The sequence below is a fragment of the Phyllostomus hastatus genome, unplaced genomic scaffold, assembly GCF_019186645.2.
Source record: "Phyllostomus hastatus isolate PE091 unplaced genomic scaffold, TTU_PhHast_1.1 phas_scaffold_46, whole genome shotgun sequence".
In the NCBI taxonomy this organism is placed as follows: domain Eukaryota; kingdom Metazoa; phylum Chordata; class Mammalia; order Chiroptera; family Phyllostomidae; genus Phyllostomus; species Phyllostomus hastatus.
Window position 1 is genome coordinate 18,369,522 of NW_025334032.1, and position 18,284 is coordinate 18,387,805.

At 54.2% G+C, this 18,284-nt stretch overlaps 1 protein-coding gene across 17 annotated transcripts in view; it reads left to right on the forward strand.

The window, feature by feature from the left end:
* The window catches only part of MCF2L (MCF.2 cell line derived transforming sequence like), a 169,144-nt gene extending 151,210 nt beyond the window's left edge, over positions 1–17,934 (forward strand). For 11 of the 17 annotated variants that reach the window (XM_045821649.1, XM_045821648.1, XM_045821661.1 and 8 more), the window contains 15 exons: positions 261–376; positions 1,822–1,891; positions 3,138–3,230; positions 3,539–3,631; positions 4,580–4,705; positions 5,770–5,991; positions 6,211–6,303; positions 7,490–7,568; positions 7,748–7,814; positions 8,669–8,787; positions 10,212–10,286; positions 13,855–13,976; positions 15,595–15,707; positions 15,790–15,893; positions 16,028–17,934. In XM_045821649.1, the coding sequence (XP_045677605.1) occupies positions 261–376; positions 1,822–1,891; positions 3,138–3,230; positions 3,539–3,631; positions 4,580–4,705; positions 5,770–5,991; positions 6,211–6,303; positions 7,490–7,568; positions 7,748–7,814; positions 8,669–8,787; positions 10,212–10,286; positions 13,855–13,976; positions 15,595–15,707; positions 15,790–15,893; positions 16,028–16,113 (1,578 nt within the window). In that variant the 3' untranslated portion in view covers positions 16,114–17,934. Of the gene's footprint in view, positions 1–260; positions 377–1,821; positions 1,892–3,137; positions 3,231–3,538; positions 3,632–4,579; positions 4,706–5,769; positions 5,992–6,210; positions 6,304–7,489; positions 7,569–7,747; positions 7,815–8,668; positions 8,788–9,023; positions 9,117–10,211; positions 10,287–13,854; positions 13,977–15,594; positions 15,708–15,789; positions 15,894–16,027 lie in introns of all 17 variants that reach the window. The other 6 variants (XM_045821652.1, XM_045821660.1, XM_045821666.1 and 3 more) reach the window with 3 other exon arrangements.
* The last annotated feature ends 350 nt before the right edge of the window (positions 17,935–18,284 follow it).

Sequence of the window (18,284 nt, forward strand, 5' to 3'; positions counted from 1 at the left end):
CCCCCTACCCCCCAAAATTGGTGCAATTTGTAATTCATTCATACGGCGTGGTGCTTGTCCAGATGATCACCTTAAAAATGGCCAGTGACTGAATACTAGGTGGATTTGCTTTCTAACACCTGAGGCGGCGTCCCCCTCCCCACTGGCCCCACTGGGCAGTCGTGCAGAGATGGCTTTGGTGGCGAATGACTGGGCTGCTGCTAAAATGGCCGAGAGCTGTAGCTCAGGACTTCCCAGCCGACCGCTCTCCTCTTCCACAGGGCTACGCTGCCGAGATGGATAATCCTCTGATGACGCATCTCCTCACAGCAGGCCTTCAGAACAAGAAGGATGTTTTATTTGGAAACATGGAAGAAATTTACCACTTTCATAACAGGTGAGCGAGACCCTTCCTCTAAAGTAGCCTCCTGCAGGGAGCTGCGACCCAAACAACTCCCAGATGGTGCAACCCCCAGATGGTGGGGGGTATCCCTTCCTCCCCTTCTCAAGATGGGACAAGCTCACAGAGGGGCCACAAGCCAAGAGCGGTTTAATGGGGTGTGCCCAGGGCTAGTTCTCTGAGCCGAGGGGGCTGGTTAGAAATGGGCCTCCACCCGGCGTGGGAAGATGCCTGGGAGCTTTGTCAGCAGGAAGCTGCAGGAGCAGCCCGCCCCTCCTGCTTCTCCCTGTCCTTCAGGACCAGCGGAAGCCAGCCCCCACCCAAGTGTGAGCACACTGGGGCAGCACCAAAGGCCACAACACTTAGCAAAGATGGTTTTGTCCCCAAGCCCATTCTTGGAGAGGGTGATAACATCGGATGTTCCTTTCCTGCCTGTTATACCCTGAGACAGCGATCTGCAGCATCCTCATGCTCCAGGGAAAGCGTGGCTAGTCCTTCCAGTGCTGCTTCCCCTGGGTTCCCACTTGCAGTTTGCAGGAGCTCGTGGGAAAGGAAATGAGCTGGCAGACATAAGTGGGTAGGGAGGCAGGACGATGATGGCGATGTCTGTGTTTCTTGAAAAAGGGCCAGCAATGAGCTGACCCAGGGAGCCCAGCCAGCGTGGAACTCGGGCCCCACCTCCTATGGGTATCAGGGGACACTTTGCCCCTCAGTTATTAGCATCTCTCACCCGCCCATTGACAAGGGAGGTACCGGGTCACAGCTGAACCCTGTCTCAGAGCCTTCCTTTGGGAGTTAAATCAGGAGGGAGCCCTGGACCTTCAGCATCCCCGGGGGCTCTGGCCTGTGCTTGGGCACCGGGACCCTGGCTGCAGGACCGGTGTAGTGAGCCGATCCCCCAGGAGCTCCCCTCCCTGCGGGATTTGCCCCCACAGACAGATGTAAGTCAGAAATGGAGGAAGACTCGGCACATGGCTCAGGAACAAAGCTGCACTGGGGAAGGTCTTGGGGACAGAACGGAGCCCCCGTTTACGTCCACAGAAACCCGACAGAGCACACAGCTGCGAGGCTCCACTTCCAGAACCTCCAGGTGCCCTGTCTGTCTGCTCATGGCCTCTTCATCCCACGTCTGCGCTGATTAAAAAAAAAAAAAAAACAAAACTGTCCTGAATTCTGTGTGTTCTGTGTGAACACCAACACCAAACGCATACAGGGATCCATGGGGGCCAAGGCTGCTGAAACCCAAGAGTGTGATGCAGCCAGAGCTCTGGGAATGGCAGAGGTGGCTGTGGGTTCCTGAAACCAGACTGTATTCTTACACACAGAAGCTGCTGAACTGAGGATTGAAGTTGTTTGGAAAATAATAGCTTATGAATTTGTTACAGATGCCATCTTGCTCAGGTTGTTTATCATACGACCTAATGCACACTTTCCTTGTCTAGAATATTCCTGAGAGAGCTGGAAAACTACATAGACTGCCCAGAGCTGGTTGGAAGGTGTTTTCTAGAAAGGGTAGGTGTTTTTTTTTTTTTAATGTATACTTTCCTGCGCCTTCCTTCCTGAAATTACTAGCACTTAAAATAATAATTTTAAATTCTGTTGCAGTCCCCAACTGAAAGCACACAGTTCTAATGTTTCCAGTTTGGCTAAATTGACATGACGATTTTTGGTAGGGCTGAAAGAATATGCTTTTTTCTAAAGCCCAATAACTACTTGAAAAAAGACAAACTGAAAAACATAAACTTTGAGATATGCCAAAATTATCAAACGCCTAAGTTTTGGTTGTGTTAGATGAAGCAGAACATGTCTCAGGCTGGCGTTTTGTTTTGCGTTTGGTCTTGTCCTGACTGAGACGCCCTCACGGACTGGCTGACTTTGGGCAAGTCATCCTGTTCTCTGAGCCTTATTTGTCTCCACTCTTCGAAATAGGAGGTGTCTGCCCCCTTCTGGGGCAGGGTGATCAGCTGAAGTGTGTGTGTGGAGGGGAAGGAGGTGGGGGAGAGGCTCTGGGAGCACACAAGGGCTGCCGGGTACCGGGCCTATGGGCATCTCCACAAGGCCCCACGTGACCCTCTTCTGCTGACCTCCTTAAACTTCAAGTTGGCAATGTGGCAAATGCAGCTAAGCTTACCAACAGCAATAAAACCGAGTCATTTTCACAAAATAAGCTGGAGTGCTGTAATAAATTGATATGAGGAGGCTGAAGGCAGGAAAAGGAGGAGCGGTGTTGATGTTCCGACACAGCTTGGCTGTAATGCTCCTCGGTGCTGTGTGAGGAGTGGGCTGGGGCAGTCCTGCTGTATGCCAGTGGTTCTCAAAGAGGGTCCCCAGCCAGCAGCCTTGGGGTCTCCTGGGAACTTCTTGTGAATGCAGGTTCTCCAGCCCCACCTCAGACCTGCCCAGTTAGAACCTTCGTGAGGGTAGCAGCCTGTTTGCACAAGCCTAAAAGCAATTCTAACGGGCCTGCAAGCTTGAGCACCACCTTGGAGGCTGAGCTCTGGAGATCCTTTAGAAAGTCCGTGTTAGTCTTGTGTTTATTTTTGCACTGTTAGACCTATGGCAGAAGCCAGCTCTACTGATTGAGCCAATCTGTATACAAGATAGCTCTGAAGCATGAACTTCTAGTGGGGTGTAAGCTGGCGGTCCCACAATGAGGGACGTGGCTTCTGAGATGGGGGGCGAGCTGGGATTCAGCAGGAGGTCGGACCGGCCCCCCTGCTCTGAGCCACACTGTGACATGTCTCTGCCCCGGGCCCAGATGGAAGAGTTCCAGATCTACGAGAAGTACTGCCAGAACAAGCCCCGCTCGGAGAGCCTGTGGCGACAGTGTTCCGACTGCCCGTTTTTCCAGGTGTGTTTCTGGGCTTGGTTTGAGAAGCAGGGGTGTCCAACCTTTGGGCGTCTCTGGGCCACACTGGAGGAGGAAGAGTTGTCTTGGGCCACACATTAAATGCATTGCAACACGTAATCACAAAAAAAGCTCATAACGTTTTAAGCAAATTCACAGTTTTGGGTTGGACCGCATTCATAGCCGTCCTGGGCTGTGTGTGGCCGGTGGGCCGCGGGTTGGACACCCGGCTAGAGTATAACTCCTTTACTAATTGACTCTCAAACAAAGAATAATGAAAACTGTCTAAACCGGAGGCTCGGTGGTTTTAGGAATGCCAGAAGAAACTGGACCACAAGCTGAGTCTGGACTCCTACCTGCTGAAGCCAGTCCAGAGGATCACCAAATACCAGCTGCTCCTCAAGGTGAGACGCTGGGCAGCCATGCCCGGCCAGGTATCCCCTGGAGCCCCCCCGCCTGGTGTGGCCACCCTGCAGCCACCCTCACTGCCACGTTCCCCTCCCAGCCACACACCCACCTGGCTGCGACTGCCCCATGGTCTCTGAACAATGCAGTTTCTGAACTACCTTCCTCCCACCTCTGTGAGGGCTGGGCTCTTCCCAGACCTTTGAGGCTGCCTACTGTGTGCTGGCCATTGTTAGGGCAAAGGCAGGACACCAAGGTGAATAGGTGGGCAAACCCCGCCCCATGGAGCACAGGCTCAAAGGGCCCTCACCCAGCACTGGCCTGTGCTCCCACACCAGCCTTCCCAGCCAGGCCTGGCCCGTGTCGGTTATCTTTGTGGGCCCACCAGAGGCGGCACCATGGGCTGGAGGGAGTGAGCTACCAGTCATGGAGCGTGTGTGCATAAGGATCAGATGTTTGTTTGGGAGTTGAACTCGAAAGGAAGGAGTAACCAGTTTTGAAGTGGGGAGATAGGCGACAGGGGTCTCAGTCTGAGTTTGCTGGCATCAGAGCTGCACAAGGGCACTGGCCCTGGGGCAGGGGGGCAAGGGGCTTGCACTCGCCAAACTCAGCTGAGTGCCCACTGGCTCGGGGAGCGTCCCCAATTTGCAGCATCTGTCTGGCTGTTGCGGGGTGGGGTACAGGGGCTTCAGGGTGGTGGGGGACAACTTCTTGAACTGCTCCCAGGCCAGTGGTCCCCAGGCAGGCCCCCACATCCAGGGAGGGAATGCGTGTCCAGGTGCATGTGTGGCCTTATCCTCGCCCGTGGATAACTGAGCAGGGATCCGCCAGGGCCTGCACTGCCGGAACAGAGCACTGGCGTTCCAGCAGCTCTCAGGGGAATGGTAGGGACCAGTGTCCGGATGGGTGTTTGAGCGCAGCTTCTTCTCCCCACACCCCCCTCCCAGGAAATGTTGAAGTACAGCAAGAACTGCGAGGGGGCGGAGGACCTGCAGGAGGCGCTGAGCTCCATCCTGGGCATCCTCAAGGCCGTAAATGACTCCATGCACCTCATCGCAATCACAGGCTATGATGTAAGGACCACCGAGGGTGCTCCTGCCTTTCTCCACATGCTGCTGGAGGTGCCAACAAGCCTGCTTGGTGGGGGCTCTGCCAGCTGCAGGGGGGTCTGCCGGCTGAGGTGGGCCCAGAGCCAGAGCAGAGCTGTGCCCTTGAGCTTTAACAGGCATACGAATCACCAGGAATCAGTCAAAACCCCGTCTGACTCAGGGGGTCTGGGCAGGTCTGCACAGGGGCTCAGCACCATGTAAAGGAAACCAGGAAGGCTTCTCCCCTTGGAGGTGCACCTCGGAAAACCTCTTCATTCCTGGTCTTTCCCTGAGGTCAGCATGTCTTGGGAAACGGGTGTAAATCTGTTTCCTCTGATGCTGCCTGTGGGCTGACAGCATGTAACAGGTGGGCGTTAAAGCCAGGTTTCTACCCTCTCCTCTGTATGCCTGTATCAGGCCAATTATTAATAATTATTAAATTATTATTATTATTATTATTATTATTAACAAATTATTAATTTGTTTGCATTTCTCTAAGTCTCTTCAGCACTCACATTCTAGGTTAGAGTATTTTTACAGCAGTTTTAGGTTCACAGCAAAATTTAATGGAAGGTACAGAAATTTCCCATACACCCACCACCCCCCCCATCCACAGCCCCCCCGCCCCCCCATTATCAGAATCCCCACCGGAGCGGGACATTTGTTACAGTTGATGAACCAACACCTACACGTCATTGTCCCCAGAGTCCGCAGCGTGCATCGGGGTCCACTCTGGGTGCTGCACATTCTGTGGGTTTACACGAAATGTCTAATGCCGTGTGTCCACCGTGGGAGTTAGCGTACAGAGTGGCTTCGCTGCCCTGAGCATCCCCGTGCTCTGCCTGTGCCTCCTTCCCTGCGCCCCTCCAGCCCCTGGCAGCCACTCACCTGTTACTGCCTCCGTAGTTTCTCCTTTTTCTGAATGTGACATAGTTGGAACCTGGAATGCAGCTTTCCCAGGCGAGCGTCTCTCACTCGGCAACATGCACCTGAGGCCCCCCACGCTCATTCTGGGTTTTAAATGCTCCTCATGTTGTGACACATTTTAGGGGAATCTGAGTGACTTGGGGAAGCTGCTGATGCAGGGATCCTTCAGTGTCTGGACGGACCACAAGAAGGGCCACACCAAGGTGAAGGACCTGGCCAGGTTCAAGCCCATGCAGCGACATCTGTTCCTGCACGAGAAGGCCGTGCTCTTCTGCAAGAAGCGGGAGGAGAACGGGGAAGGGTATGAGAAGGCCCCATCCTACAGCTACAAGCAGTCCTTAAATGTGAGTAAGGCTTGTTCCCAGCAGCTTCGAACCTTCCTGGCGCCGGCCCTGGGTCCTAGAGAGAAGGATTGGGGACCGTTCCACGTTGTAACTGAGCCTTGGTCACGACGTCTGCCTTCTGGCACACGCCCCTCATCTTTGGATGTAGGCATCCAGGATCTCTGGCACCCTTAACCCCCCTCTCAGAACTGACACCTGCCCTCCATTGTGTGCTCTCAGATGACAGCGGTTGGCATAACAGAGAATGTGAAAGGTGACGCAAAGAAGTTTGAGATCTGGTACAATGCCAGGGAGGAAGTTTACATCATTCAGGTAAGACCCGGATCTTCCTCTCTCTGACCAGGCGTTAGGGACTGCCGAGTCTCTTAGGATTGCCACTGAAAAGCTTCTAGGGAGAGCTGGTGTCTGGAATCTTCCACAAAGTTTTAGTACCCGGAGGCCAGGAACACCACTACTCATTTGGGGGCTCTGCCCTGGGCCATCTTAAACCTGAGCTGAACCCAGGGCAAAATACAGGGAAACACGGCAAGCTAGGGGTGTTAGAAGTATCCTTCCAGAAAAATGAGCTCAGGCTCCTGCAGACCCAGCGTAGGTGTGCCTAGACGCCATGGGGGAGCACAGCTGGCCTGCGCCACGCTTACACACGAGACCAGGCCCTCCCGGCGGGAAGTGTGTTCTGGGTCCTCACCTGTCCTTGCCTTGCTGGTGAGGGCAGGAGGTGAGCGACACCATAAGTACATTTGTGTAAGACCCCAGGTGCCCTGTGACAGGTCAGCCAGCACAGCGATGTCCCTCTCCTGGCCGCCTTCAAACTTCTGACCCACTGGATGGTATGGGCCCATGGCTATGCGGCAACCCGGTATCACACCACACTTACTGCCCTACACCTCATAACACACACCAGCACAGCCAGACCCAAGGGCCCCAGAGAGCTGAGGTGAGGACGTGGCTCAATACTCTGGCTTTCCACAGGCCCAGGGTCTGCAGAGGCCAGCTGCCCCCCTGCCCAGCACTGCCCCTCAGGCCCCACACTGCACCGAGGCAGTGCGGAGCCCTGGCCAGGGTTCACGCTCTTTGCAGTCTCCCTCCCCCTGGAAGTTTAGGATCTACTTATGAGGTGGCAGACTCTGGCTCTCCTTGTCCTCTAAAGTGGCATCAGGGCCACTTCCCAGAGACACCTACTCTCAAGGAGCAGTGTGTGCCACGGGGTCTTCCCACTGAGTCAGCCATCAGTGGTTGTGCAAGCGCATGGGCTGGCTCTCTGTCCGCTGGCGGGTGGTGGGTGCCCTGGGCCCTGATGGATCAGGCCCTTGCCCATGGGGCGAAGTCCCAGAGCAAGGGAACGTGCCACCATGCACTCCCTTCTCCGTTCTCACGCACAGTGCTCTCATTGCCTGTTTCTAAGATTGTCCTTGGAAGTTTCCAGAGTAAAAGATCGAAGTATATGTCCCTAGGGAATGAGAGTCCTCACCTCCTGGCGTTTCTCTTGGGGGGACAGGCACCGACTCCAGAGATTAAGGCAGCGTGGGTGAATGAGATTCGGAAAGTGCTGACCAGCCAGCTGCAGGCTTGTCGAGGTGAGGATGTCTTCGGCTATCCTGTTCTCCTAGCTTTTGCTCCAGGGGCATCTTTACATAAGTTCAAAGCAAAATCATAATTCTTAGCAATTCAAGATCAAGCGTAGTGTTTAGAAGTGAATGTGCAGGGTTGAAGTTCATCAGCCACACATGGGCGGTGTGTTTGTGTCCCCCTGCAGAAGCCAGCCAGCACAGGGCCCTGGAGCAGTCCCAGAGCTTGCCTCTGCCGGCCTCGTCCAACACCAGGTGAGGAACCCCTCCCTGCACTTGAAATGCCACCATGGTGCAGGAAGAGTCACAGTAGGCATTTGCACAGGCCACAGACTTGACTCGGCCCTTGTTACCTGATTCTCTTGGTTATGGGATTACTTTGCATTTGCCCAGTGCCCCCTGGAGTGCTTCTCCTCTGGAGTTGCAGGCCGGTGGGTCAGTGCCTGTGGGCCCGCTTCACCGTCGCGGGTCTCTGGACCCACTCCCAGGCAGAGGCCAGTCCCTGACGGCTCTCTCATTACTTTCTGTCTGTGACTCGGTTCTTTCCCAGGACGATCAGCATACAACCGGACTGTTCCCAGTGATAGTTCATCGCTAGCATTTCAGTGACGGGAGCCCCTCAGACAGGGACCCCTCAGACAGGGACTGTTGGTGCTGGAGGCTCGGAGCCACAACTCACAGACGTGGACACGACTCAGGCACCAGCCTTCACAGTGGCTTTGTCACTCCCTTCCTGCCCTTATTTTTCTTATTGTGTACATTCACTTATCTTTTCACATTATTGTTCCCGTTTCTGCCTCTAAGCATTTGTGGAACAGGGTACGGTCTACATGAATAATCCGTAGAAGGGTGGTTTTAAAAGAAAAAGACCCCTCTTCATCTCCCCCCAAAATAAGCCGCCTCCTACTCCATGGCTAAGAGGTGGTTTTGTCCTCCTTCTGTCCCATTTGGGCTCTGTCTGGAAACGCTCGGCCGCTCTGCTGTGGCAGGGCACGTGCTCTGAAGAGCAGGTGGGAATTCGGTCTGGATGCCTCGAATCCTCAAGGAGAGTTTCCAAAAACTAACCAGGCTACGTTCGATTTCTTTTTCAACGTGTCTGATGTCATCAGTCCTTCGAAAGGAAACACGAGAAACATCAAGAAGTTGGAAGAAAGAAAAACTGACCCTCTAAGTCTGGAAGGATATGTGAGCTCAACGACATTGCCAAAACCCCCCGAAAAGGGCAAAGGTGGGTGTCTGCGGCCACGGAGCCCAGGTGCGCCGAGAGCGGCATCACAGGTGTCCACTAGCGGGCGTGTCAGGGCTGCACGGCCTCCTCTGGGCCCGAAGGAGCACTCGTAAGGTGTCCGGGATTCCCTGACCACCCTGCACGGACCCTGGAACCTCCCAGACGAGCCCCTGCTTGACCGGAGCCACCCTGGGCTGTGGAGACCCTCTGCACTGTCCCTCTCTCTTCCTTTGTAGATGACACAGTCACTAGCTCTACCTCAGAAAGCTCTGCGCTTTCCAAGAAGCGCTTTACTCTGCAGGGCTTTGCTAACCTCAAAGGTCAGAAAGGTAAAAGGCACCCACCGAACATCACTTTCCGGACATGTCCCTCTCCAAGGTGGCATGCCTGTCATCCATTTGTGTGGTGGTCATTCATGAGGATGTTCTGGGAGGGGCATCTGCCTGCTCCACCCCACGCGCAGCCATTCAGAAGCATTTTCCCACCGATTCACTCTTTTTTTACTGACACTGCTGGGTCTGCGGTACGTGCAGCCGAAGTTATCTTTTGGGGGCCTTTTCTTTGAAAAGGTGAGGGGAACTTTTCTAAGGAAGGCTTGCTCAGAAACGACTTGTCATTCGCTTTTTTGGTCTAACTCCCCCTCTTTCCTACTTTTTCCTGTCAGTCCTGTGGGCATTAACTGTTCCCGCTGCAATTACTCCCCACTGCCAGAAGCTGAAGGGCTGGTGTCAGCTACCCCTGGGGGCCTTTAGTGCCCAGGGCAGCTCAAGGGTCCCTTGGAAGGAGACCTCTAAAAGCTTGACCACCTTTGCGTGCTCCTGGGCAGTGAGCAGAACGGGAGGGAAGTACATCCAGGTAGCTCAGGACGCAAGCCCGGAAGTTCCAGGTGGGCCTCACAGGACTCTCCGCTGGACGCTGAAAGCCAGTGTCGTCCGGGGTTCTTTTCATTGGTCCAGACACTGGTCCAAGAGAGTATTTCCCCAATGTATAAAATACTTCTTTTCCCCAATCTATAAGACATTTTTAAGTCAGCCTCAAACTAAAAAAAAAAAAAAAGGCAAATTCTGGCACCACATACTTTGCTAATTATGGACAGTCTATGCATAGCTGAGAAAATGCACCTAGAACTCAGAAAATGAGCTGAGACAGCCCCCGAATGATGACACCGATTGCTACAGTCACGGCACACCGGCCTCATCTCTCGTCACCCCTCACGCTCTCCGTCCACCTGCAGGGCCCTGCGGCCAGCTTGGCCTGGCTCCCAGGAAGCTGCTCTGCATCAGTGAGAGCCAGCTTCCCGACGTTTGTGTCCCATCCCAGCATGAAAGCACTGTCTCCCACGGCCTCCTCAGGGCTCCGCATGCAGTTCCTCACTCGCTCTCTCTTCTCTCCTGTTATGTTTTTGCCTCTTCCTCCTTCTGCAGCTTCTCCTACCAGTCCTGACAAAAAAGCTAAGCGACACGAAGTTAAGAGCGATCCAACGCCTTTTGGTTTACGAGGTAGAGTGGCTCAACCTTCTGGACACAGTCTGCCATCCATTTTCCCGTCCGGTTAGGGATGCTGTCTGTCTTGCCACTACATGGTGTCTAGAATGTAGACAAAGTAGGTCTCTACTCGCCAGAAGCAAACTCATTGTTTTGTTCAAACGCACAATGCTCTGGCAACAGCTATTGTGATAACATCATGCATGTCTCGGTTAAACTCCTCATACCAGGTTTGCCTGGAACCTACAGAACTACCCACTGGCTACTAGTCAGAGGCTGCTGACACCTGGCTGGCGTTTGGGTTGGGTTGGGTTGGGTTGGGCTTTATTACTCAGTGGCTTCATAGGCTACATGGTATCCCTGTCCACAGGCCCCTGCTGCTCCTGCTGCCCCCAGCTTTACCAGTCTGTCCCAATGCTTCTTGGTGGAAACACAGGACATGGCAGCTGTGGGACCCCATCAGGCCTCTCAGTTCATGGGAGATGACCCATCATGCAGACAGATGGGGGCAAGCTCTATGCTGGGAATCGGGCCTCCTCCTTTCTTGCCCTCTCATGCACCAAGGGCAAACTCCCCACCCCTGCCATTCAGGGAAACCCAGAGAGTTTCCTGGTCCAGAGAAGATTTCCTTTGTGAATCCTCCTGAGTTTTGCAAACAATTGCAAAGGTTCCCCAGGAGTGTACACTGAACCAGAATGCCCCCACACACACACTGCCGGAGCCACCCAGAGGACACCCAAGGTCCACTCTGGCCTCAGACCATGCTCTGCTCCCCGGGGACCCAGGCTGCAGCCCTCACGCTGCCCCTGGGGCAGCTCAGAGGCCAGGGGCTGATCCTCTCCAGCAGCCCTCGCATGGGTGGCACCCAGCCTGCCCCAGGTACTTGGGTGAAAAAGTCATTCCCCTCCTGGGAAGGGCTATTTTTGTCCCTTACACTTTTTCTATTTAAGACCTGTGGCCTCTGCCTGGTGGTTTCTCCCTTATGCTGGAGGCTGGCGTGGGCCAGTAGTGAATGCGGCCTTGGGCACATCCCAGAGCAACTTAACTGCTGCTTGTACTTCTTTTTAGCCAAATTTTGTCCCCACTGCAAGCTCGAGTCTTCATCTGTGCAATTAAGACAAGGCCCCCTCAAGGGTCACAGTGGGTGTGGGTGAAAGTCCTGAGCACAGTGTCCAGGGCTCAGCAGCCAGTCCTCCTCCTCCTCATCCCCATTGTCACTGAGCATTTCTGCCTGCAGCGGGTGACGATGAACTTGTTGGCGGGCCCCCTTGCAAAGGCTGAAGTGCTTGCTGCCTGAAAAGCTTCATCAGCCCTTGTTTTACTCAATATCAATACAAGGACTGTCTTACAGGAAGTCGAGGTGACCATGAATATGTCCTCCTGTGAAATGTCCTCTTGCAAAGTCCCCACCATCTTGTGTAGATCAGAGAGCGATGCTGCCCTGGTCCATGGCTGTGACACTGACCAACGATAGCATCCTCTTGTTCCACACTTGGCGGCCCAGGCACACTCGGGTCTCAGAACTTTCTGCTTATTCCTTTGTCACGCTGTTTGAAGGCAGAGATGATACTGGAGCCTGTTAAAGAGGTTCTCCCAGAGGCTCCTGGGCAGAGAAGGGAGTAACCACAGGCCTCGATGCTGCTGTGTCTGGAAAGCCTGCCTTTCTCTGCAGGCGCCAGAGGGCAGAGTCACTCATCACACACACAGCCACCAGGCTCTCTGAAGCGCAGGCTGACCTGAGGCCCCTTGGCCAGGCAGCACTGCCTGCTCTGCTCATAGAACAGCTTTGCCTTCCAGTCCTCACCGGCCTCAGACTTCTGCCTGTTTTGCCAGAAACCTCATTGTTATCTATCAGTGGTGGGTGGGAGGGGGAAGATGTTTGTAACCAGGCTACTGTCACTGTGACCCTCTTAGTGTCCCCTGCCCAGTGCTCTGATTAGTGTCCCACACTGGGACAATTCCAGACGTGCCTGAAGCAGGCGTGGATGGGTGGTTTGTAGCTGGAAACGACACAGTTCCCAATTCGAGCACAGACACAAGCCTGGGACATGAGCAGGGCTGTGCTCCGTGCTTCCCCTTGCCCCAGCGCCTGGCCCCAAGCAGGCAAAGCCCAGAGGCTCTCCTGCCTGCCACGGTGTTTGAAGGAGCTTCCAGGGCTGCTGATATCCACTGGCTTCTTTGGCCCTGAGGATATAGGCGCACGCATGCTTTCTTCCTGGGGCTCGCTGTTCTGCTGGCTGATGGGGAACTCTGGGTCCCAGCTCCCTTTTCTAGGAAGGCAAAGGTGGCTTTCTATTTCCTCTTTATCACAAGGTTTTCATTGCCAAGCTTAAACGTTCTCAGCCTTGGGAACCAGCCATTATACAGCTTGCCCCTTTGCAGCCCCAACTTTACAAAGGGAGCATGCATTTGCACTTGGCTTGCTGTGGTTCCTTCACACCCAGCACCGTCTCTTTCTCAGGGAAAAGCTTGCTTCCGGCCACCACCAGTGTGACTTGGAACTGGATGTGCCCAAGCCCAGATGTGACAAGCAGTCTGCTTATTGCCCACATTCACTCGCTTCCTGTTGAAATGCTGTTTAATACCATGTGGGGGCTGTGATCAGATACCAGAGGAGTCCGACTTCAGCTTGGTGCTTTATTGCTGGCATTTATTACATTTATTCAGAATGGGAATTCGTCACCTCCTATCTCCTCACAACTTACTTGCACTCCCCCCACCCGCCTCCCCCCCCCCGCCCCCCCGCAATGGGAAATGCAGTTGCTTCTCTTTGGGAATCCATGCCAGTAGAGATGCTAATGAAGGAATATATATATCTTATAAAGTCTGAAAGGAAAGCTTTCTTCCCCTTGTTTTCTGGCCAGTGGAGATGGTTAGAGATCGTGTAGGCTGGCTTTGCAGCCCAAAGGCCTGGGCTGGGGTCCCAGCTTTGCCTCTGTGGTCCGCAGAAGCTCAGACACATGACAGTGTCAGTCCTGTGACAGTCACAACCCCCTTACCTCGCATGTCAAGAGCTGGGAGTGTGTCTGGAGCAGGGCACTCTCAGTAAGCCTCAGCCATTCTTGGGAGGAGCTCTTCTGGCCCAGTCCGATGGGTGTTGAGTGGTACAAGCACTCATTGAAAACCTCTTCCCTTCCTTGTGTTGGCTCCAACACAGAGGAGTAGCAGTACCTCCAGCCAGTGGCCTTTCAGGGTCCCTGTGCTCCTCTGGGACTGGGACCAGCAGGCAGGAGGCTGGGAGGTTGGGGGGAGCGCTCCTCCTCCTCTGGGAAGCCGCAGGGACTGCTGGAGAAGTGCACAGCCATGCAGGGATGGCCTGGCAGCTCACCTCTTTTCCCTCATTGGCCCGGCAATGGAAGCAGGTTCTCTGGACCCCGTCTTTCTGGACTATTTGCACAGTTGAAGCAAACATGTTAGGCATTTCAGAAATCAGCAGTGTGCCCTGCAGTCTTTACCAGCTCCTGGGAAGAGGGCAGGCTCCACGTGGGTGGCACATTTCAGGGGTTACAGGGACTTACGTAGATCATCTTCAGACAGGCTTGTCACTGAGGGCAGTCCTCACTGGAGCCTGTTTCTCTCTCAGGCTGGAGCAAAACATCTCACCCATTGGAGGCCCCTGAGGACAACGACGGCTGGTCGAGTGCCGAGGAGCCAATTAATTCCTCAGATGCGGAGGAAGAAGGCGGAGTGGGCCCCAGGAAGCTGGTAATCTTGGCTCTCCCTGGGCAGTCAGCCTGGCACTGCTGGTCCCTGGCACTGCTGGTCCCCGGCACTGCTGGTCCCCGAAAGCTTCAGCCCGATGGTCTGCAGTTCCCATGGCCACGGCCACTGGGAGGGACTTCTAGGTGCCAGGGCTCCCCGTGGCTCTGTGTCCCCACCTCTCTGTTAGTTCACCATCATCAGACCACCACACGAGGCTCTCCTTGCAAGGGTACCATGCACACTGACTTGCCCCTCAGGAAAGTAGAATGTTCCCAAGCTTCCTTATGGCTATGTATACACCTCTGTCTCATTATGAAGAGAATAACACCGTCTTAAGGTTTTGCACTCTAAACAAGGTCCTGTTATAACTTGAGCAGCAGGGAGAGGCTATTCACATGTTAAGTCATTAGAGGCAGGATCATGCCAACAGGAATTTACTGCACACGCAGTGCCGTCCTGGTTCTGGCGCCAGGGCTACCGCAGCTCACAGAGCACCCCAGAGCCCGGGTGGGGGGGCGGGGCAGACACAAGCGAATGGATGAAACAGGGAGTCTCACATGGTCAGCGTGGCCTTGCCCTGGGAGGCCTAAGGTAAGAAGAGCCACACATGGGGACACAGGAGGCGCAGAGGAGCCTGGGCCCTGGGAATCCCAGCAGGGGAAACTAAGGCAGGCTCACAGGGGAGAGCAAGGCAGGAGGTGGGCTCTGGAGTCCAGGCAGTCTCCAGTGCAAGGTCTGAATTCTGTTCTCGGTGTAGCAGGGGACATGATTGTAGCTGCTCAGGGCCCATTAGAGGCCAGTGCCGGTCACCCTGAGAGGGCATGGAGGCTCCGACAAGGATAAAGGACTCCGACCCTTGATCTCCCGGCTTCCAAACCCTGCAGCCCTGCAGCCCCATCCTGTAGTGTAGCCACGTGCCATCATGTGTTGTGTTGTTGCCAACTGAGGGTGAGGTCCCCCCATGCTCCGTCAGAACGGCTTGCCCTTCTGAGGGCCCACCTTCTCTACAGAGAGCACCGCCCACAGGCACGTGTTGAGCATCTTTGTGTGAGGCACTTTTCTAAGCACTGAAGACAAAACCAGGCACAAAATAGACAAGAATGTCCTCTATAGGGAAGCAAAACAACAATAATAAAGTAAAATGTGTAACATTTAGATGAGGGTGGCTGCCATTTCAGAAAGGAGGCAAGAGCACTCCAGGAGGAGGGAACAGCAGATGCAAAGATCCTGGGGCCACTGGGTGTGCTCGGAGTACTTGAGACCTGCTCCGTGTGGCAGAAGCGGAGGGGGCAGCAGAGCAAGGCCAGACCACCAGGAACAAGCTGCAGGCGCTTTGTAGGTCAAGTAGGGTTTTACAGTGTTTTTTGTTTGTTGGTTTGTTTTTCAATAGGGTCATAATATGGGACCTAGCGTCTTTTACACCTAAGAGACCTTCCCCATTTAAGGCAGTCATTACACCAGACGTTCCCCAGATGGTGGAGTCCTGACAAAGTGCTCGTGTCCTCCCTTTTCTATCACTGGACCTTCAAAGGCCACTCCAGCCTGTTGCTGGACAGTCGCTGTGGCCTGCATTCAGTGTCTGTGGGCAGAAGCAGACGGCTTTGTGTGCCTTTCTCCGCAGGCTCCGGGGAAGTACACCATCGTGGTGGACGATGAGAAGGGAGGCCCCAACACACTTGCCGTGAGGAGCGGAGACATGGTGGAGGTGGTTCAGGAGGGCGACGAGGGCCTTTGGTAAGATGCCCCACGGTGTGCTCTCCCTTCAGCCACTCTGGGCATGTGGGCTGGAGCCACTGACCGGCCCACACCCCCACAGGTATGTCAGGAACCTGACCTCCAGCAAGGAGGGCTGGGTGCCCGCCAGCAGCCTGTCCATGCTCCTCAGCAAGTCCAGCTCGGCACAGTGCTTGAGCAGCTCAGGTAAGACCCCCCGTTCCACGCTGACCGTGCCCTGAGCCCACCGGGTTCCACAGCCTTGAGCCTGTTTAACAAGAAAGAGGGACTTGCGTGCGCACGCATGGAGCCGAAGCCGTTCTCGCCTGGTTTTCCCGCAGAGTCCAGCACAGGGTCCGCTCTGCTGAGCAACTCCTCCAGCTGCAGCGAGAGCTGCGGCGGCCCCCTCTCTGACCTGCAGGGGTAGCGCCGGCCGGGCCCCCAGTGCAGGAGACCAGCCTGTGAGCCTCTAAGTTTTCCTTTGCTTGGGCTTGCCTAGTTTGGTGAGGGGATGGTGCTCTAAGACGCCCTGGGAAAGGAAGAGCCTGACAAGACCCGAACAATGAGCTGCCTGCTGCCCACCGAACCTCATGGTGCAGGACACGGGGGCATTCGGAGGAATGGTTCAGGAAGATTCTGCCCTCCAGCCTCCAAGCCAGGATTCCCTCCCAGGGCACAGAAACTGGTTCCCATGGAAAGACCAGTACACCAAGCTTCCGCGGAGCATCTGAATGGACGGAGCATGGCTGCAGGCCGACAGACCGCCGGTGCAGGAGGGCTCTGTGGGGGCGCCGTCCGGCCGGCCTCTGCCAGGCAGCCAGGAGGAGCCGGTCCCAACCGCTCTGCTTTGGTTTCCGACATGCCTGGTCTGGTGCTTTCTGCAGGGATGTGTACTGTGGGGCTGCTTCCGAAAGAAGTGACCGATTCACTGACCCAACAGCTTGAAGAGAGAGAGGGTGGGGGGACTATTTTGTCTTTTACAAATTTTTTTTAAAGCAGGGGTTAACCCCATGGCCATTTTTTTGTGGTACTTTGGCCTCTAATCTTTACCAGGAATCACTGTGTTTACATGAAATGACAATTTGATACTGCATTTGATATAAAACTATTTTTTTGTTACTGGGGTTTACATTGCAGCACGTTGTATATACCCTGAATGATTTGGGGGACTCTCTCATGGAAATTGACGGCACTCTCCGAGCCCACCCGGTGACGGGAATGAAAACACATCCTTTGCTAAAACCAAGCAGCATTTCTACAAATGAGAGCAGTTAGAAACCAAGAAAATTCCTTTACCTGGGTAGTTCATTTTCAAAAGGAAATTTAAACTATAATTTAAAATACTAACCTTCTTTTCTACAAAAAAATAACAATGAGGACTCTTGATTTTTTTTAACACGCCTCACTGAATTGGGATTTTTTATTGTTTTTAAAGAATACACGAAGATGCAGTTTTTGCAGGGTCTCATCTGAACAATGACGTCACAGGCAGCTCGGTGAGAACCTGAGCTCGCCTTCCCTCTGCCTCCTTCCCCACCTCCCCCACCTGCACGGGCGCGAGACTGCTCTGCGCGTGCTGTATGGGACCACCCTAAACACAGAAACCTAAAGGTGCAGAGTTATTTTATTCCCATCAAAGCAGAACTGGGAAGAAAGCTCTTCTGTTTTCCCTTGTTTTATGTTTCAGAAACAAATTCTGTTCTTTGGCAACGCTCTCTGTGTGCGGTTGGGCAGATATTTTTCTATGTGTGTATATATGTGGATGTGTGTACATATGTATCCGATGTACGGGACGTATTTATAGCCTCCATGCTGCTGGCAATGTGTCACTTTACAGCCCTCCCCGAGCCCCAGGCCCTACTGTAGCCGAGGCCAGCAGGCTTCCTCCCCCCACCCCCACATGCAAGGCCGTCCTCACCCACCAGGCCTCTCTGGAGTGTGGTAATAAAACAAAACGACGTGTCAGACTTGGCAGCTTTTCTTCTGGTGTATAAGTTATTTGAAAAATAATGTGTCTCCTAATTTAATTAATATATGGATTGTTCGGACGCCGTTCCTGCCGACTCGGCCTGGGACTGGCCACCACTCTGTGACCTGTCCCTCTGAAGGCACTTTAAAACTCCATGTTGCGGCCACTGTTCTTTTCTCCCCCTGCGGATGTAAACGAAATTTAAAAATCAGAACTCTTTATTGTATGGATGAAGTTTGAATAAACATCGGCAACTCTTGCTGTCTGCCTTCGCCTGTACGGGCGCAGAGTCCCTTCTGTCCTTGGTGCGCAGCGCTGCGCGGTGGTATTTTGCCCCTCCGCTCACGGAAGGGCAGGCACGCGTTGAAACAGAAACGCAGCAGGCAGTGAGCGCGGCCGAGGTACGCGCCGCACGCTGTACCTTGTCAGAAAGTAATCCGGGTAGAAGAACAACAAGCTCGTATGTGTTGACCATGTAGAGGTCAGAAAAGAAATGTAGACTTGCCGTGCCAGAACAAGAACGTAGCTGGTAACTTTTAAACCGGAAAGGCAGAGCAGAAAGGAGGGTCACCGATCCGGCAGCAGAGGTGCGGGGTGTGGCCGGGGGGCGGGGGCGGGGGATCGTGACG